We start from the raw sequence: 21532 nt of genomic DNA, 5'->3' as shown, positions 1-21532 counted from the left end.
AGCATATAAAAATAAGCAGACCAGCTGCTCACGTGCTGTGGAAAGCTGGCTTCTGTATATTTGCCAAACACTGCCCGTATACCTTATGATTTAGGTTAAGGTGCCTGCAGCTCTTAGTGTTTGCTTCTAAAGGCTGTGTGCATTCAAAAAACATATGAATATACTCCAAGTTAATTCATCAAGATTTAAAGTAATTCAAGTGTGAAATATTTCTCTGGAGGCACAGATGTGAGCAAATCGCCAAAGCCAAGGAAAAGGGCAAATCAAATGGTTAGGTACACAGCATTATTTCACCTGCATTGAAATAAACCTGTTATTAGCAATGTTTTAAGCAAATGTTGTGTAACTGCTTGTGTTCCTTCAGTCATTGCTGGCTTGACCTTTCAAAATACATCTCTCTGTTTCAGTTTACTTTTATATGAAGGGATGGTAATATCCAATAATCAGTACCAAAGCATCAGCCAGGTGACCGGTACTGCAGTTCTCTGGTAATGTGGTTTATATTTGTATGTGGCAGTACAAGGGGAGCTGTTCCCCCAGCTGCCCTTATGAGTGTGAGTAGCATGTGTGATTTATACGAACTATTTGTGTCTAAAGTGTAAAAGCTTTTGATAGGACTTATTTAATTTCTTTGCAAAAATACGGTTTAAAGTGGATGGTCCAATGGCTAAGAAAAAATCTGTGGATATCAGTATCTGGGCTGTGATAGTAATTCTTCTTGAACTTAGAGACATGCACCGTTAGTGGTCTGAGCAGTGAGGTTGTCTTTGGCTTTTTTTGTTGCGTCATGCAAGGGAGATCTTGTTTTACTCAACACGGCAAACTTCACCTGGGAATAATTAAACCTCAGCTCTGTCAAACAATTTGAGTTTTACTCAAAGGCACAGGAGCAAGCAGGTGATAATCTGCAGAAATGATGTAAAATAACTTCTGTTATGCCTTAGTCATTCTTCTGACTTAGTTTGACTTCAAAGGTAGCTTTGTATGTGGGCTGTGAAACACTTGGCCTAGTACCAACCATAACAAGCACAAAACTCTGTTAGTACATTCACTTCATACTTTTGCCAGAATCCATTAAAACACTGAGATAACTTTCTGTATGTGCTTCATAACCTGCTTCTGGCACTTTGCTGGATGTTATCCATTAACATTGCCAGGTATTATTACAAAAAATCAAAAGGCGTTTCACCATTTGTAACTCAACATTGAGGGCCAGCGTCCTAGAATCTGAGCATCTAGGCTGTGGCAGTAGTGAAGTTACATGTGGGCTCTCCTAGATAGTGTCCTGGTGAGTATTTTGTTGCTATTGATCAGGAGGCCTAGGTTATTCAGCATAAGAGATGAAGAGAGATGATAATTAATGAATGAGTTGAACATTCAGTACGTACATTTCTTAGAATTTGGTGAGAAAAGTGAAAAAGTGATTTTTCTGTTACCAATAGTGAAGTATCCTTATTTCTGTGGCTGACTGGGAAGCAGAAAGCAGCCATATATGGGCTGAAATTCTCCGAAGAATGCGCAATAAATAGATAGTTCAGAAGAAGGCTCTGCAGGGTCTCACGAGCACAGCAGTTTGGGAGGGAGAGGGGTTTATTTCCAGGTCAAGGAACAGTTAGCGCTACAGGACTTGTTTATTTACTGTGGAGAAAAGACGAAGAGGCACAAGTTCTAAAATAATAAATTCTCTCTTTGTGAAACAGTGTAGCAGTAAAATTGCGGTCACTGATTAAAGGGCGTTACCTTTCTGTTGGGAATTGCTGTTTGTTTTGGTAAGGTTTGGCTTGGGGGAAGGACAGTGACTTTTTGTTTCACATGTGGACCCCCTTGTGCCTGCTGACCCGGGTGCGGGGTGCAGTCGGCAGAATGGCAGAAGCAGCCTGTGCCAGCCCCTGCTTTGCTCGGGGAGGTGGGCAGAGGTGGGTGCTGTGCAACTGACTCCTTTTGAGAGCTACTGACACCACATCTGCCTTGTGACAGGTTGGCAGGAGCAAGTGTGAGGTGGCAGAAGCACGAACGCCCCGTGCACCCCATGGCATAGGGCTGTTTGGCATGGAGCCAACTCTGGTCAGGAGTTACTGCTGGGATTAGAGGTCAGCTGCAAAGCTGCAGGTCACCCATTTTGCTGCTTTCCCATAGCCATGGAAATCTGGGACTCTGTGGGGCGAGACGTCCAACCCTTGTGCTCTGAAACCTAAAAGTGTTACTGAATGTTGTGGCTGTATTCCAGATGTGTTTTGCTTGCAACAGCTGGAAGGGCAGACAGCAGCCTGGACAGAGCAAGGGCAGTAGCCAGGCAGCTGAGGACACTGACTTTTGGAAAATGTGCAGCAATAGCCCAGTTGACAGTCGCCCAGGGACTAGGCTTGGAAATACTATAAAACCTGTAAGAAGACGAGATTTGCCGTATCCTAGGGAGGTCTAAATGCAGACTGGACACAAGTGCCCTGAACAGCACTGACATCCTTGCGAGCCCTTCAGGGAAAGGCAGGGGAAATGCGGTCTCTCCTGCTTGCCTGTCTTGCGTACTATGTGGTCATCGTGAACAGATCATCAACCTTCTGTGTCAAGATCCCTCTGAGAATAATCCAGGTTTCCCTTCCTATCACTTCCTAGAAACTGTTTGCAAAAGGTAACAAGTGGTGAGGGGAAACTGCTGTTTTCATAGGTCCTGGAGAGGCTTAAACCGGCTCTGATGACTTCCTGTTGTAGTAGTTGTAATTGCTAAAAGAATTACTTGTATTTGCCTTGTTGCATCTGTTGTAATAGTTGTGGGTGGGTGGAGAATAAGGACATTCAACAGGAAGAAAGAAAATTAATGTGCTTTCAAAATTTTCCCTGTATTTTTTTTTCTTTTTAAATTAAAGTTTTTAAGCAGAAGTAGTAAAATATGCTTCTGTATGAATGTCTGTGTTAATAACTTTTAAAATTTATTTTTCAAATCTAGATCATCGATAAGGAAATTAATCCCTTTGTGGACAAGTGGGAAGAAGAAGGTCAGTTCCCAGCACATAAAGTATTTAAAACCCTGGGACAGGCTGGATTCCTTGGTGTGGATAAGCCAACAGGTAGGAGAGTGTATAACTCCTCAGTCTTGATGTTGATGGTGATAAACTCTTTACATTATCTCAAATCACTTTTGTCCCAGGTGGGGCATGGTTTGGAATTAATTGTGAAGTTTAGTTACATTCATCAGTACAGGTGTGCTGGTTACCAATTGTGCAAATAGAGAAACAGTGTCACGGAGTGTTCAAGTTGATATTCTCCTAATTATAAATGTGAAATATGGAGTAATCTAAATCTTCATTAAAGAAACCACAATTTGAAGGTATTGGAAGTGTTGTAAGATTTGGCCTATGATACTTCCTTAACCTGTAACCTCTGCATCATCATAATGTATTCTGCCTTGCCGTTTGGAGGATGAGGTTTGTTTGGATTTTAGGCCATTATATCCTAGACTGTCTTTGAAATGCACTATTCCAGCCCAAAGAAGCGTGTAAGAACAAGAAGCTGATGATACACACAGCAGATATATGTATATGATACATACAGAGCAAGTTTCATGTGTACATATATATATATTGGTGAGGAAAAAAGTCAAGAATTCCAGAGGAGTAGGAGGTATTTCTGCTCTTCAGCTAAAATACATATTCCCCTATTGTTTTTGTTTGTATGTGATGTAATGTATACTTGTTTTCTTTTCAAATGCTACTGTTATGTGTTCCTTTCAGAATTCTCTGGTTTCTTTTGCCCCCATTTTATTACTCATGGTTAAAAAACCTCAAACAAAGCAAATTTGCATTGGCAAACCTTTAGCAATTGTAGCAATTAGAGAAGCCTGAAGTAACAATGTTTGGGTGGTTAACTGCAAGTAATCCTCTACATGGAGCAGCTCACACAACCCCTAGCTACGCCACACCACATCCTTATATTGCTAAGAGACGGGGTTTGAACTGTGGAACAACTTATGGTTTTTTACCACTTTCAGAGGAAATTTTTCCTCTTGAAATGAACTTTCATATTCTTATACATTCCATCATGGAAGTTTTTTTCTGTAGCTGTTCAGCTGTTGGAGCTCGCAGAACTATTTAGCTGTGATTGTCTGACAAATCCAATTAGGTCTGAGCTGGTATTTCTGTACAAAAATGCTGTCAGTTTGAGATTATACTTAAGATCTATTTAAAGGACAAATAGGATTACTGGGGGAGAGAGAAAACCACCTCTGCTTTCAGTTATTATTGTTTGATAGGCAGATTTGAAATGTGTCTCCGTGGGGTCTCCTTCACACTGCTAATATTCGTGTTGGTTGTAATAACGGTGTGTTGCATTGCTGCCAGATTGTAGCCCCGTCTTGTTATACTCATCTCAGGACATGCAGAGGCCACGGCTGGGGTAAGGAACCTCAGGGCTGAGCATGCTGCACATAAAACGTTGTGGAGGTGGGAACTTTGTATAATGCTCACAGTTATAGCCAGGACAAGAACTAACTGGAGTGAAATCTAGTGAAAAAGGGACTTGTGGAGGCAAATTTGGGTGCAGGAGATTGCATGCACTGACTACGCTTGTCATACTCATGATTAAGAATATTTTAGCTTTGGCTTTGACACTTGTATATAGCTGTTAATCTAATTTGTTGGGCCTCTGCAACTGCATTTTATAAAAGCTGTAAGAAACTGGATAAAATTCTCAGCAGGACATGGTCCATCTTTGTTCATCTTCTGGAGCAAGGTATTGCTGGTTACAGGAAACGCACCAGCTCCCTGGAAGATGCTGCCTTCGCAGCATTCATTTGTGCAGCAGAATGTTAGCAGATCCAGCTTTGCTCTGTAATCATATAATACCATCAGGTATACCCTGAAAGTCCTGAAACTTTCTTGTGATGGTAAGTGAAACCATCAGGTGTGTAGCAGTGCAGTCTCAACAGCAGGACTTTGGCAAAGCCTGAAGTTGTGTATCTTTTACACTTCTACATAGTGCTTTTGCTTGCTTTATGATTAGTGTCTACTGGTAGTAGAATTAAAAATAAAATTAAGAGATATACCTTTTATACCCTGCTCAGCCACTTCTATTATTTAACTCCTGTGTGCAGAGGAAGAGAGGTCTTGAGAGATCTGAGGAAGCCACGAGCAGCTGGGCGGGCACTTTGGAGGGATGCTGGGCAGGTCTGGAAAAGAGAGGTTAAACTGATTTGAGGAGAGCAATTGTGGCACAGAACCGTGTGAGTAACAACCTGTTCTACTTTCTCTTTCCAGCACAAACCCAAATTATATTTATCATGTTGTAGCCCTTCAAACCCAGATCATAAAGCATTCTCTTTAAAGACAACTGCATTTTCCAAGTTAATTCACTTTAGTAGCAGCTGCAATTTTGAAATATAATTTTTCCTGATTTTTTTTTCCTGAGATCGTTCTGTTAAGTACAGGCTTTTTTTCCCTGTAGAATTAATTTTGAAGCTTTCTGATTTGGCAGAAATGGGTCACAAACTTGTTTTGCTTAGACAGAAGGAAACATCTGTTGGATTTCAGATTTGTTGAAACTGGGCTTTTTCCTGTGTAAACACTATTCCCTTTATGAACAATGAGCTGCTTAATGGGAGTCAAGTTTTTAAAAGAACATGCCTCACATGTGTCCCTTATCGCTGGAAACTTTCTCTGTGTGGAGAAGTGATTTGGGGCACTATTTGTACTGCAAAAGCTCCATCAATACCCACCATATGTAGTCGTGGGCTACAATTTTGTGAAGGTTTTTCCTGTATAATTTTTCACAGTTGTTTACCTACGTAGTGAGTATTGGCTATAGTACAGTAGCTCAGGGTGGTAGTTGGAGGGGTTCTGTAAAGACGTGGGCAAGGCCCACATGCATCTGTAACTGGAGAATCCTTAAGATGATCAGTGGATTTAACAGACTACACTGTCTGGTCAGTCCTCTGCCAGAGAAAGAATCTTCTCTTTGAACCATTTCTCTGCTCTAGTATTATTTACATGACTCAATAATAGTGCATGCGCAGGTTTTCCCTGGGAAAAAGTCTGTGGTGTTCTGTTATATTAGGGAATTCTCCCTACTAATAAAATACATGCTGAAAAACTGAACATAATTTATGCATAGAAAGTGTATTTATGCTGTACGCAAAATGTGTTTCACAGAATCACTCAGTTCAGCCTGAAGTACTTAGTCTGAGGGAAAAAAACAACATCTCCATATACTTTTTACTCTTCATTTATGTTTACTGTGTGTTTCTCCTTAAATTATAAAGTTTCTGGGCTATTGAGGTACTGACAGTCCCAAAATTAAGGGCAGAAAATATTAGGGTAGGCAGCAAAAATAATTTGAACAGTCTTGGTAGTTGGCCATTGTCTGAATTACTAAGTGGGCAAGGCATGCTCTTTGGTGTGTTTTTAATGTACAGATTAAATATTAGAGTAAAAGCTGAAAAGATCTGTGTGGTTGTGTGTGATCTTACGGTTTATGAATCAAAGCCTTGGCTGTTGCTAATTTTTAGGATGTGTTGCCAAAGACACAGATCAAAATGTACTGTTATATGTGGGCATATGCTGGCACAGATGATTAAAAGTTCTTTTTATCAGCTGATGCAAAAGTACATAAATCCTCCTGTAAAGGCTCAGAGAAAGCAAAGAGGAGGGAAGATAAAGGTTTGTAAGACAGCAGTGTCTGCTGTCCTGTATTTTCACATAGCATCACTGTGAGACATGGGCAATGATGATGACCACTGTGTATTTCAGTAGTGTTTTCACTGGCAGTCCTGTAGGAATAATTGGCAGAATGTGTAAGTATGACAGGTATGTCCAAATAGTAGCCTTCATTTATTCTTGTCAAACACTTAGCAGTGCTCTGGCAGAAAAATGTTCTTAAATATTTTGGGAAAATCACGAAACTATGTGGTAAGACTTGTGCGTGGATGGGAAGGTATAGTTTTATGCTGTCTCCTTCCCCTGCTGCTGGGATATATGCTGGATATGGGACTGCAGAAAGCAAGCAAGCAAGCAGTATGTTTTTGTCACTTGAGACAGATGAGCATCTGATAAAACAAAACAAATGTTTCAAATGATTGATTGCACTGCAGTTGGAAAATGATGCAATATCTTTCCTTAAGAAAGTCTGTTTATTGCAAGTGTCTGTGTGTTGAATGTGGGAATATAGATCTAGACTGTCCTCTAAGGTTATGGCTTTATTGTTTTTTTCACGAGTACACATTTCTCTTGTAAGACGAGAGCTTGTGAGAGTTTGGTAGTGGAGAGTCACTTGGAAGGAGTGTGTGAGGTTCTTTCTTTTTTTTTCCTTTTTCCCTTTCTGTAGTACTAAGCCTTGTTATTATATGGAATGAGCAAAAGAAGGACCTAGGAGGAGCTGTGAATTGTGTCACTAGAAAGGGACTCACTAATTCAGGTGAAACAGGGTTTTATGGCCTCTAAGAGAGTAGGTGAAACAAACTTTTTCAGGTGTATCTATGGATAGAAGCTAAAAGGAATATATTTGTCAGAAGAGAATTCATTCGCACAAACCCATTTCTGTATGGCAGGAGTGGACCAGCTGCAATGCTTGTGCTTGGTTTAGTAGATTTAAGCATAGGCAGCTGGACTAATTGCTTGATCTTTTTCTCACTTACAAAGGAGCACAATAGCAGTTAATTATAGTTGCGCTCTAGAAGTTTGTGAGAAAAGCCATGGTACCATGTTTTCAGTTACCAATGAGCCAGTACATCAGCACTCTTAAATGTTTACCAGCTATGAGGTATACCTGGTTTGCAATCAAGAAATAATTTTGATAAGGCTCTAAAAAACATAGACCAAAATCAGTCATTGCTTTATTTGAATCATATTGATGACAAAATTAGTGATGGATGGCAGGGCTTTGGAGACCTTGATCAGATAAGTATAAGAAATTTCAGGTGCTTATCTGACCTTCTTAGTTTGGTGGATTGAATTGAAATCTCAGGAGAACAGGGTTCTGTGTGTGTACATATAAATTCTGTGTGGCTGAGACTTTTTTCCCCTCCCCTCTTGTGAAATGCTAACAATTCAGGTCCCGTCTAGCATTTTGCAAGTGCAGGATGAAATGCAATTGAAAATGGTAAGGGGGAGACAGTTTGTTTGCTGCATTTCACAGATCATCAGATATTTCTGATCAGATAAGGAAATGAACACTTGAGTTCGTCTTTGGCTTTTCTTGACTGTACATGACCTAGAAACGTGAGTGCTTCATTCTTTGTGGCTGCTTAGTAAGTGCAGCAGTACCTCTGGGAATAGCTTGTTCAGCTATTGACAGCGGTTTTGTAGAGACATGCAGCAAAGAACAGACTTACTGAAGGACATACAGTCTTTGTGGAAGAAATAATCTTCCTTTAAATGTGTTGTTGGTAGAGGGATCGGATTAGTTCCTGGGATTCTGCTTTTGAACTCGAGGTAAAGCAAATCCTCACACTTGTGACTTGTAATGCAGCAGTAACTCATCCAGTTCAGGTGTGCATGTACCAATACCTTAGGGCCATACTACAATTTTCTGGAATCTGGTACGTGTACAACTGGTTGTTACAGGTTATGTCAAAATAGTATTGAGAAAGAAATTAAAAATGCTCTTTTCCTGGAAGGAGTTAGAACTATCTAACTAGGAACAAATGTTCAGCTACGTACATGCAATTCAGCACTTAAGCTCTTTGACACACAGCGCTCTCATGGTGTGTCTGCTGTGCCAAATTCACTTCTGTGTATCACACGCTTTGCATAAACTGGCACATCCACATCATGAAGCTGACTAGGAGCACTTAGTCTCCTTTTGTAGGTAAGAGACAGTTGCAAAGCAGCTGTCGTCGTTCCGTCCCGGTTCTGCACTATGTGCAGGGTTGTGCTCCAACTGGTGCAAGAGAGTCCATCCTTCTCTCTTGTACTTGGCCTTAGGCTAAGTGTGCACCAACTTGAGTGCTTTATATGAGGCTTGTTGATGAGGTCTCAAGGTTGTACAAAGCTGTATGGACTCACATATCAAGTATGTGTCTGTAGGGGAACGCAGTCCGGAAAAGCCAGGGAGGGAAAAGTAAAGGTACAGTTCTGACGTTGTTGGAAGGTCACACTGAAATGGAGCGTCAGAATGAGAACCTTGTTTTCCAGAATCCAAACTGTGGTCCTATCTACTGCCTAACTGGTTATGCCATTTTTATGTACTAATGCCTCAAGCTTTAGGACAGATGAATCTCATCACTAGCTAGAGTTTTCTCGCTAATGCTGAAGTTGCAACAATAATAGTTTCCTTACTTCTGTAGAAACATGAGAGGAGGATCCGCATCCTGCTTTGAGGTCCAGGTGCAGAATCAGGAGCCAGAGATAACCGGTGGGAAAGAACTAACTTGTCTAGTTGGCACTGAACTGGGCCAAAAGCCAGATGGTATTTCTCAACATAACATCATGACAAAACACCAGAAGAAGCAATCAAGACTCTTAGTAGTATCTTGTGATCATTTCTTTGGAGGCTGATCTGTTTCAGCAGCTGTGCACCAAACACTGTTAGATTGAGTGGAATGCTTAACTTTAGTGACTTCTGTGTTCTGTGGTTGTGTGGGGTATTCTTGTTTTTGTTTTCCTCCTGTTCCCGTGCTTCTGAAGGTCTCTGTATGTAACTTCAATTTCCAGTTTTGTAGAAAATGGTTGTGTTTGGGGGGTTTTGAAGAGCCAAATCTGCCAAAAATCTGGTGTTCTTAATTTTAGAACTGTGAATAAGAAAGTAGTGCACACTAAAAAGAATAGCTGAATAGATTAAAAAAATATGAAATTTTATAACATCTGAGAAGAATATATGGGTTGAGACATTATCAAGAAAGACATACTGTTTGGGAGTTTCCATTAAAGGAGTTGAGTTCATCCTTCTGTGGATCAAATGTTAAGACTGACTCTTGAGAAAGCTTGGGCCAATTAATGAATTTATGCTAAAATAACTTTGGTATTATAAGTCTCTATAATTTACACATAACTGTCTTTTCCCAGTTTCAAAAGTTTGTTGCTAGGTTCTTGACATCTGTCGTATACCTGGATGGCATAATCTGGAAGCTTTCTGAAAGGTATAAAATGCACCTTTTATGCTGAGACATGTCAGTACACAGGTGTGGTGAGCGTGGAAAAATTATCTTTGTGAAATGTAGGCTTGATTCACTTTTATCCACTCACTATTGCATTATTAACTGCTGGGAGTGAAGGCTGATTTCTTTCCTGGGGCTAAAATGGGCAAAAATATTGTGAAACAGTCATTCCGAAGTTGACAGGAGAAATATCTGAAGAGCTGTGGACTTGTCAACACTTGCAGATGCCATAGGTTGATAACCAAATCACAAACTTTGAATGACATCTGGCTTGAAGAGAGAAGTAACAAGATTGCAGTAAAATTGTGTTGTTTTTAGGGAAGTGTTTCTGTTCCCAGCATTTGAGCAAGGTAAGAAGCTGGTCTCTAGGCTGTGCAAACCTGAGCATGTGTAGCTGAATAAGAAGAAATGAAAGGGGGGAAAAAAAGACAAGGAATGTGTTTAGTTCTGGTTCTATTCTGATCTAACATTTCTAATCCCTAGTGACCCAGTTCATGCAAAACCATAAGCATCATTAATAACCTAATCCCTGGAGATCTTGTGTAAGCCCTTAGTCACTCCAGCATCTGTAAGGAGGTTTAGAAGTCCCCGTGCCAGTGAAGTGCCTTTTCATACAAGTGAAAAACAGGTCTTAGCAATATCTTTCTCCTTTTCTGACAGGTGGCTAACACTGCAGCCACCTTTGTGAATCTTGTTGTTACCCTTGCAACACGAGTGTAGGGCTTTCCCTCCCATGAATTGGACTCCTGGGGGATAGCACTACTGCTTTTTGGCATTTATCCCAGAAAGGAGGACAGGCAGAGGCACGGACGCAGTATTTGTTAATCTGCATGTGACAGGCAACTTGTTTACAGGATAAGTAACACCTACAACATACACAGCTTTGTATGCTACATGGTAAGAAAAAGCTGTCAGCAAAGGGTAGCAATATAAGGAATTTGTCTCTTTGGGTCTACTTAGGTAGGGTTAGAGCTGGCCATTTGTGGCTTTCTCATTGGATGGACTTGAACGAGTGAGGTAAAGATGCACAGAACCGAAACTGCAGTGCTTTAAGTTTATTTTTTAATCTTAATTTTAATTAATTATTTTTATATAATTATATAATTAATTATATATAATTATATAATTATTATTAAAATATTTAATTTTAATTTAACAATGCTGCTGTATTGTGTGGAATAGGTATCACCATTTCCCAACAAACCCAGAAGTTTACTATATCTAGTTATGTGACATGGGGTTCATGTTTATACTGCTTTTGGGTCTGCTTTGATTTCATTGTTTACCCCTGTGTCATAGTGGTACGCACCTCAAAGACTGCATGATATGCTCTGGTAAGTGAAGTAGTTGTGGCTGTGCACTGGTTGCCACTTGATGTCAGGTACTCACACATCAGCTGTTTTTTTCATATGTCGTCTATAATGTCCATGGAGAACAGCACAAACATTGTAATTTACACAAACTGTAATCCAATAGAGAGAGGACATTGATAAGATATGATGAATTAATAGCTATTTTTCTTAGAATTTTGAATGAAAGCGAAGGAAATTATTTTTGCTCAAGTTTTTCAGATTTTCCTTTTGTGTGCATCACTTAGGATGCAAAAATATTATAAGCAAATGTGCCTTTTTGAAGCTGCTGGGGGATTGGTTTTTTGGGGTTTGGTGGGGTTTTTTTGTTTGTTTGATTGGGGGTTTGGTTTGGTTTGAAGTCCTCCTGAGGTAAGATGCTCTCTGCAGACTAGCATCAACTTACTGGAAATTTTATGTAGTAATCTCCGTGGGTTTTGTTTATCTGGTCTCCTACATTTTTTGAAGGATGATGCAGAGATCATCTTTAAGTAGAAATGCACACAGTTAACATTCAGGGTAAACTGTACCGGGTGTCACTGCAGTCTCCATGGGGAATGGGTGCAAAATGAGATGTAAAAAGGAAGGATGGGAAAATACCACAACCCTGAGGCTCTGTGAAACAGTATCAGCCTTTAGGGGTGGCAGGAGCACTGAGCAGGACTGGCGTGCAGAGTTTGTTGCAGTCCTGCCTCTGTGGTGTGGTGCCATCTCAGTCCCCATCTCATTTATTTTGCAGCTGACCTTGTTGGTGGAGACATTGAGACACGTCAGAAGTTTTGTGGGGCAGAGGCTGGGGAGGGGCATGGGATAATGGGTTTCAGGAGGAGACAGGGGCAAGAAGCCATGAGAGGGTGTGAAGATCTGTTTAACACTTTTATTCCAGGTGTGTTTCATTTTGTGCTGTCATTTCAAAGTCATGATCATCTGGACGCAATACAGCTTCACCCTGTTCAAAGAGAAGAAAGCAGAAAATAGGAAAAGTCTGTGCCAGTTTAAAAGAAATCATGAAAAGGAAGTTTAAATTAAAACATTTTTTTTATTATTTTCTCTCTGTTCACTCAGGAAATCTTTTAAATACCTTAATTTTCGAGTTGTTTTTCAGTAACATAAAGAGTTTGGAGCCTTTTTGGAATGCAGAGAGTTGAAAAGTATTTGAAGTGTTGGCCAACTGTGAAGGACAGTGTGATAAGGAAACATACACTGACATTTCATACCACTTTGCCATTTTACAGAATCAGATTTTGAAATCGGACATCAGTGTCAAATATTTATTTGTTTTTATTTTGTTTTGCTTCTCAAGCAGATGTGTGGGAGACGATTTGGGACAGACTAAGCGTTTCTTGCAGGACTGGTATTTCCTGAAGAGCGTGCCTGTTTGTTACCTTTCTGCCTTTCCTGGCACAGCCCAGGAGAGCTGTTTCCCAGTCATCTCTAGTGCAATAGCTTTTGTTTCCCATAAGACCACAAACCCTCTCTGTGGTGTTGTCTGCTCTGGGAAATGTCTTCAGTGCTGGAAAACAGGAGCCAGGAACACAGCGTGGCTCTGGAGGAGGGCAGGGACATTCTTAGCGTAGGACCTGTGAAACACCATGACCTGTGTATGCACACTTTCCTCGAGCCTATGAAGCTGGCAGAGTATGTGCACTTGCTCAGAACCTCAAGCATTTATGAACTAGCTTCACTTGTACAGCTGAATGGGGAAACAAAGGACGGAAATCATGGGAAATTTCCTTGAACGAGCATCAGAGGGGCAGGTATTTGAGTTTTTTATGGTGTCATTAAGTGGTTTAAAAATCTCTGAAGGTGACTTCTCTCAGCATTTCTTCTGCTTCCTATTCTGTACATTGGAGGAGATGAATGACACTGTTACGCTCACCTCCGCTTTATTATTCAAGAACTGGGATCTTTCAGTGGAGTGGAAGATCAGTGAATAATAAGGAATTTTTTTTTCTTTTTACATGATGTATAACCTGTAGAATTCATCCCACAGAAATCACAAGAAGCACAGTTTAATAGGAAACCAGAAGCTATTATGGTTTTATAGATGGTGGGACCATCCATAGCGTACTTCAGAGAGAGTAATTGTATTTCTGATCATCAGCTGGTGGATGCACCATTTCACAGCTTCTTATACTCTGCGGCCTCTACTGGCTCACTAATACCCCTCTGAATAGCACATCTAGCACTGCTCTGTGTGCTGACGTCGAAGTCTGGCATGGGTAAAGGAGCATGTAGGTGGATAGTAGCAAGTAGGTGGATCAGAGCTTTAGTCCCAGCCAGAGGTTGTAGTTTTATGCCAGAAATCTGGACTTTATCTCATGACACTAGTAATGCTCTGGACTGAGATGTGGTATAGAATGATAGTCATCTCACCCTGCTTGAGAGCAGAGTTCAGCCTTTGGTTATGCCAGACGCTGCCTGGGGGTGGTTTGTGCTTTTCTGGATGGAGTCTGGTGCTTCACTGAGATGCCTGGTGCTGTGGTTGGACAGCATGGGTACCACTGTGTAGCTGGGGAGGATGGCACACATCCCTGAAGAGCTCTGGAGGAAGCCAGTCTTCTTGACTGAAACTTTTCTCTTCACTTGTTGACCCATGGGGAGCTTTGCAGCTGCAGGGCTATGATAGAGAGGGTTGAGTGCTTTTACCTGCTTGAGAGCTATGTGGTGACCCCTGACACCCTGTCAGAGCCTTCTCCACATGCTGGTGGAGCACCAGAGGGAAGATGACATCAGGCTGCAGCCAGCTGGTCCAGAGCTGCTAGGGGTTCAGGTGGAGTATGGCAGAGCCAGGGCTCATGTGGAAAGAAAATAATCGGCTGGGGAACTACTTCTAGCAGGAAGAGATTCACTCCAGGCTCAATTTGGCCAGGAAAGAAAAGCTCAAGTAATTAAAAAAACCAAACAAACAAACAAAACAACCCAAAAACCAAACCACAATGGATACTTCAACTTTTTCAGGATCCTCCCCCAGCCCAAGAGAGGAAGCTTTTAATTTTTGCACTTCTCTCCTTCTTCATATATTGGAATTGTTATGATCGCATTTTTTACAGGTCATTACTATCCATCTTTTTTTTCTAAATCTTACCAGTTGTTTTCAGCCACCTCTGTCACTCATGTTTTCCCACTGAGCCTCTTACCTCTTTCTTCTTCCATTTTTTCCTCTCTTAAGAGGATTCAGGTGGGTCCTCATGCTACTTCTCTAACTACTGCTATTTGCTGTTTCTTCTGATTTAACTTACTTTGGAAGGACTGAGGGATAACAAAAGTATTTTGTGACAAACTAAGAAAATTCTGGGTGTAAGGGGAAGAAAAATCATCTTTTATAGTCATATATTTTTGGCATTACTGAAGACCTTAAGGTCCTGAAGGCTGAGAAAACTGAGGCTTTTTTTATCATCTACTTGCTGTAGATTTTTCTTCGAAGCCAGTGCCATTTAAGAGAAATTTAGACAGATTGACTTTGCTTTGTGGAGAAAGCTTATTAAAGATTACATTGCGTATTCTTTTCCTTGAGCTAGTAACATGCTGTGTTTCCTTTACTTGGTCTTTAGTTTGTTCTTGCTCAATAACCTTTTCAGTTTTATTTCGGAAGATAAATAGTATAACATACTCCTTCAACACTCTTAATAGGGATTTGCTTTCCAGTTCTCTCTTCTCATAGCTGTTAGCTAACTGTGTTAGCAGTTCAGGCTAAATACTGATGTTGTGGAAGTCTTACGTTTACAAACCAAAACAAAAAGCCTCTGAATCCATTTTACTAGCTTTTTGAAAGGCTTTGTTTGTTTGTTTTAGATAGAATGCTGAGGGTTTCCCCCCCTTTTCTTCTGAGGGAAGCAGCACGGGACCGATTTGCTCTTCTTTGCTGATGGAAAGCAGCTGTTAGCTGAGCTTGTCGCTCACAGCGACTCAGGAAATTCTTTCCAGTGTGTCCAGATGCTTCCTGTGCACAAGGCTGGTGTCATACTTGGCATGTGATTAAAAAAAGAAAAATCACACTCGGATTGCTTTTTATTTTGCTTTTAGCCAGGTCCTCTGGCACCATAGAGGGAGGAGAGGCTTGCTGGTGACACTGTGCTTGGGGTTGTTTGGAAGACCAAAAAGAAACCATGTAAAATGTAATTTTACATAATTTTACGTAACAAAAATACATTCTTTTTTCTTAGCTGTTGAAAACCTCCCGTGGCTTTCTTGTCCATGCCACGTGTGTGCTGTCCTCCTGGAAGTAACAGACTAATTCATATTCTGCCCATGTCAGGTTCTGCATTGCCAAAAAAGTATTTATGGCAGCTGATGCTTGTAGCAGTGCTGCATTTCTGAGGAGGAGGAGATGTTGGCATCTTCGCATTCTGTGAGAAGTTTGAGCTGACCGCGAAACATCCTCTAACCCCTTTGTAGGTTGTATTACTCTTTACGTGCCTTTGCATGAGAAAAGTTGTGCAAACCGTACATCCTGGTTGTGCTTGTAGAGCCTGTGGGCTGGTGGACCTGTAAAAGAAACGATGATGCATTTGCTACCTTTGGACAGGTCTCTCCTGAACTCCTGGTCCCCACACTATTGAGATGTCTGGATAAACCACATTCTCTCACAAGTAAAAGCAGCTTCCTATCTCTCCTTATCTTCTTCCAAACACAGTGTTGGGAATCCTGTCCTCTGTCTCTGCCCAAGTCATATCTGGATGTCATCAAGTCCCATAGTCCCAGAGGAGGATGTGGAGAGAGGGGAATACAAGAGGAAACAGATACCAGGAGGAAAATTCTTTAAGTAGGAATCACTTCAACAGGAAATGGCCTGCTCCTTCCAGCAAACTTGTTTTGTAACTATTTTCAAGATGCTAATTTAATTTTATTCCAGTTTTGAATTTATTTCTTGCTACTAAGAATCCAGTTTCTTCTCTCTTAGAAGAGAGATGTGTATTTTGGTCTTTGAAAACTTTGCATGCTATTATTGATCATCAACTTTGAGTCACAAGCAGATCTTTAATATACAAAAAAGGGTGTTCTGAGTTCTTGGTGGTGCTTCAAACTGAAGGAACCCTCAGTTTTGGAGATGCCCAGTGAACATGCTTGTGCAACTGATGTGCAGAAGAACTGATGTGGCCCTTAGACTCCCTGCACTGTGTAACCTCTAAGCAACTCCAGGGATTTCAGAATTGTACCTGTCTGTGATAGAGCAGAACCTGGTCATTGTGTGGTTTCTGTGGCGCTGCCCTCTGAATTGGGGAAAGGAGGGAAAATGCAAGTTTTCTGTTTGGAAACAAGAGAAACAGGGTGGAACAAAATGAATCAGATTTTCTCTGAGGGTATTTTTCAGGCAGTTTACCTATATGTCTGAAACATAAAGCATGTAAATGTAGAGAATTACAAAATCTTCCAACTCTGATCTTGCTGAGGCTTTAACAGGTTTTAGTTGCTCCCAGGTTTAAGGCAAGTGACTTCAAAATGTCTAAGATTCTAAAACTAAAATATGAGGTTATTAACAATGCAGATTTTTACTGTTGCAGTGACCGTTATCTAGATCTATAGCACAGTGTGGTTTCTACAAGGAAAATTGTGAAGCAAAGTGTGGAGGGTGGAGGGGAAGGACATGCTATGTTGTACCTTCTGCAGTGATGGGGAATCAGGAGGCAGCATCAGGTCTTCCATCCTGCTTCCAAGCTGTCCAGGGCTCATGCTGAGTACTGTTGATGCAGGCTTTAAAATGTTCAGCCTGGATTTGGGTCAAATTGTCCCTTGGTGTGGTGTGAATAATCTTCCACTGATGGATTTAGTGAGAAGAAACTGCATAGGGAGTGAGTATGTTGGCATGACTAGTAGTTTTGGGGGGTGAACCTGCCCCCTTGCCTGCCACTCCAGCAAGTGCCGTAACAGGTTCATCTCCATCCATGAAAGATGGAGAAAACCTCCAGTAGAAACTTTTGGTGTTCTGATGTGGAGATGGAGCAGCACCTGTGAAGGGTGGTAATCTCTAGCTACCATCATCCTCTTTGCTGTCTTTTGAATGAAGACACTGATAGTGGTTAAGAGCTGATATTTTAAAATAATTTTCCTTTCCTTTCAGTATTTCGTTGATTCAATGGGTAGTAGTGAGCTGTGTTCTGTAAATGTCTCCATATGCTCAATGATCTAATTTTCCATGTGGGAGTACAGCATAAAGTTCAGAACACAAAAGATTGCATGAAAAGGTGGCATTAATTATACAAAATTATCATCAGAAGCTAGATTATTATACAGAACATTCTTTTTGACATTGTGAAACAGCTTTTAATTTAATATTAAGTTTAATCTGACAACACTTGGAAATAACCACAAAGCTCTGCAGTTTAATTTCTGGCAAGGGAATATCCTTAAAGGTAGTTATTGGAGCATACTAACAGTTTTTTGGGTAAAAGGAATTTAAATACAAATTCTGCTGAATAATAATAAAGAAGGGCTTGACTGAAATCAGTAATTTTTGGTGACAGCATAGCTTGGTGAGTAACAGTGAAATGGGACAACACCCAAATTCTTCTCCAAGTCCCAATTGTCTACTAGCTGCAAAGCATGAGGGCAGCCCTGCAGAGAAGGACTTGAGGGCACTGGGGGATGAAAAGCCAGACATGAGCCAGCAATGTGCGCTCACTTTGAGCCCAGAAAGCCAACTTTACCCTGGGCCACATCAAAGGAGCGTGGCCAGCAGGTCAGTGGAGGTGGTTCTGCCCCCATACTCCGCGCCGGTGGGGCCCCACCTGCAGCGCTGCACCCAGCTCTGGGTCCCCAGCACAGGGAAGACACGGACCTGTTGGAGCGGGTCCAAAGGAGTGCCATGGAGATGATCAGAGGGCTGGAGCATCTCTCCTGTGAGAACAGGCTGAGAGAGTTGGGGTTGTTCAGCCTGGAGAGGAGAAGGCCCTGGGGACACCTTACTGCAGCCTGTCAGTACTTAAAGGGGGCTTGTAAGAAAGATGGGGACAAAATTTTTAGTAGAGCCTGTAGGGATATGACAGCAGGTAATGGTTTTACAGTAAAGGATAGTAAATTCAGACTAAATATAAGGAAGAAACACTAAATGTAAGGAAGAAACTTTTTACAATGAAGGTGGTGAAACACTGGCACAGGTTGCCCAGAGAGGTGGTAGGTGCCCCATCCCTGGGAACATTCAAGGTCAAGTTTGATGGGGCTTTGAGCAGCCTGATCTAATTGAAGATGTCCCTGCCCACTGCAGGGGGCTTGGACCAGACGACTTTAAAAGATCCCTTCCAACCCAAACCATTCTATGATTCCAAGTAGTTAATGTCATGGAAATGCAAATGTCAGTCCATTTTTTTGCAAACTTTTATGTTTACATTTAGTATTGCTTAAAAAGAAAGAGGAAAATTAATACAGCAAATAAGAGGAGAAATCAAAATATGATGTAGATAGCAGACACCAATTTGTCTGTGGCCACAGTTGAAAAATGCGCAGTGAAACAGAGTGGTGAGGTAAGGCTCATGTTTTGCAATTATCCCTGGCTTTGGAGCTGCACAAGCCCTTACATGATTCCTTTTTATCTCTATGTATGCCAGGGGAACACTGGCTTTTTTTAAAAGGCAGAAAAAAACAACCTAAGAGCTACACTTACAGGGTTATGAAAGTGGGATGGAAACTCTCACATGGTCATAAATATTTTTGCTTGTGTCTGGAGACCACCACGGTAAGCAGGGCCCGTGGTGCTGGGTGGCTGGTAGGTGCCCGCCCCAAGCTCGTTGCTGGCCTGAGCCAGATGCCAGGAGGAGGCATCGCAGCTGGGAGCTGAAATGCAGAGGTGGCAAAGGCAGTCTGGAGCAAAGCCAGAAGCTGGACCGTAATTTTAGGAGTCTGGGTAGCTGCAATAATGTGGGAAACCAGAGATTCCTGGTCAGGATGGTTTGTGTGGAAAATCTTGGGGGAATGACTAGTCCAAGGCTTGAAAGACCCCAGCAGGCAAACCTTGCAGAGAAGTGCTTGCCTCTAGCATCTCCCTACATACCCACTCAGCTTCCCTCTCCCTCCCTATTTTTGCCTGTGATGTTTTTCAGTCGAGTTATTTCTGTTGTGAGAGTGTTTAATTTCAGAAATATGGGGAATGTTTTTGAAACATACTAGAAAATGATCTTGCTGTTCAGACATCAGGGTGTGAAATCACTTGGCAGGGGTGTTTTTATTTCAGCTGACCCTGGAGAATCTGAAGGATGCCACAAACGCATATTTAATAGTTAGCTGCAATTTTACTCATGAGTAATAAATTGCAACCAATCAGAGCATCATTTAGGGCAAAAAATGGCTCAATGATATGAAATCATTCTAAAGCACACGGCCAGATGAAAATACCCATGTTTGTTCAACACAGGCTTTGAACTGATCATGTTTGTGAAGATGGGCAATAAAAAACAGAATCAAAACATTGCCTTATTATTTTTTTGTGGGTTGTGTGTGTCACAACTTACTCTGCAAAGGACCAAGCTGGAGGGATTACAGTTAAGCTTGTTTTCAGGAAGATACTCTGTGAAGACCATATGCCAACGTTGTATCTTGCTCTTGCAATACTGCTTTGAACAGTCGGGCTACTGGTTGACTCTCGGATAATGGGATATAGTGTCCATATTGCTTACCTGTGCTTTTCCAACTGTTCAGGGGCAAATAGCACCTTTATTTAAATAACCTATGTGGTTATTTATATATAGAAATATATATAATATTTTTATATATATAAGTTAAAGCCTGGGTGTTGGTTATTGTCTTTTTTTCCTATTGGGCATCAATGAGAGTTGGGCACATATTTGCAATATTAGTTTTTTGAAAATTGAGATTGTAATGAGAAAAAGGAAGCAATGTGATAAATATGCTTCCTCTTTGCTTATTTTCTTGGGACATCTTTCCTTATTGGTTTCTAATAAAGCCTTTGAGCTTCCTTGAACCATGTAACCAGATCAGTTGGTTTGCCCTGTTTCACTGCTGTAGATCTCTATGACTATGCTGGTGCAATGCAGAGCAAGGGGAAGGTGAGACAGGCGGCTAGTCCTGCTCGCACTGATTTTAAAGGCAGAATCCTTACTGACTTTAATAAACCCTGGATTAAAGTGCAGGAACTGCCACCTGTGACTTCTCTGTAACCAAGGGAAGCTCCCCGAGCCACCAGTGGGTGTGCCAGCTCTGGGGGTGGGCAGATGTCACCGTGCCCCTTTCTTGTCCAGAACAGCTTTTAAAGTTTGGGCAGAGGTTTAGCTGTGATAGAGTAACACTGATGCCACCTGGGCTGCAGCAGGGGTCCTTGGAAGCAAGGGGGGCACTGAAAGTTGTGGTCATGAGGCTGTGGTGTGTTTTAAGCTGGTTTCCTAAAAAAGGGCCCTAATGTTATTAAGTAAGTTTCCTTTAATACTTGCAGATGTTACCAAGCTTAGCCAGATTAATTCAAGGTCCCAGAGTTAACCAGTTCCTGCGTGTCTGAGAAAGTCATTAATGGGTGAGAGGAATGAGACAAGAACGAGTGCCACCACGAAGAGCAAGGCGGTGGTGTGGGCTGAAGTTGTCTTCTCCCTTGGCCCGATACCTGCCTTACCCGCTCCCTTGGTACCAGCCCGAGCAGCTGCCTTTGGTGTCACATACCCTGTGCGCTGGCTGCTGCCTGGGGGCCTGGAGTGGGCAGCTGGTGGTGCGGAGCCTCGAGGAGCACAGGACAGTGGGAGCAGGGCGCCGGGAGCTCTGCTTTTCAGACAGGATTTCCTTTGACATGATGGCAAAAGAAACCACAGTCTAATTCTTTTTCCTTTGCTGGGTCACCAGGCAGCATAATGATTATCACCGATGCCATCAGTATTTATAGAAAAAAAATAATCCATCCCAGCTTCCACTTTCACTGATGTTTTTTATCCTCCCTGTTTCTCTGCTTATTGTCAAATTACCTGTCTGATTCCTTTTTCATCATAGGTACTCCTCAGTCTACACTTGTGGGCTACGCATATATTCAGATTATTGTGAGAAGAGTTATTGTGCTATTTTTGGAGGAGTGCTTTTTTACTATGTCTTGTGCACACTGGTAATAGAGTGTTTCTGTATTACTTTGAGATGGTATATTACTGTTGTCAAATGTATTTTTTTTCTACAT

At 41.5% G+C, this 21532-nt stretch overlaps 1 protein-coding gene across 1 annotated transcript in view; it reads left to right on the top strand.

Annotated features, from left to right (window-relative positions):
- The window catches only part of LOC101913232 (probable acyl-CoA dehydrogenase 6), a 90665-nt gene that overhangs the window by 13293 nt on the left and 55840 nt on the right, over positions 1-21532 (top strand). The window contains exon 2 of the mRNA XM_055803505.1: positions 2945-3065. Coding sequence (XP_055659480.1) covers positions 2945-3065 — 121 coding nt within the window. The remainder of the gene's footprint in view (positions 1-2944; positions 3066-21532) is intronic.

This window comes from Falco peregrinus, chromosome 5 (assembly GCF_023634155.1).
Source record: "Falco peregrinus isolate bFalPer1 chromosome 5, bFalPer1.pri, whole genome shotgun sequence".
Taxonomy (NCBI): Eukaryota; Metazoa; Chordata; class Aves; order Falconiformes; family Falconidae; genus Falco; species Falco peregrinus.
Note: the sequence above shows the minus strand (reverse complement) of the source record. Positions and strands in the feature narration are given on the sequence as shown.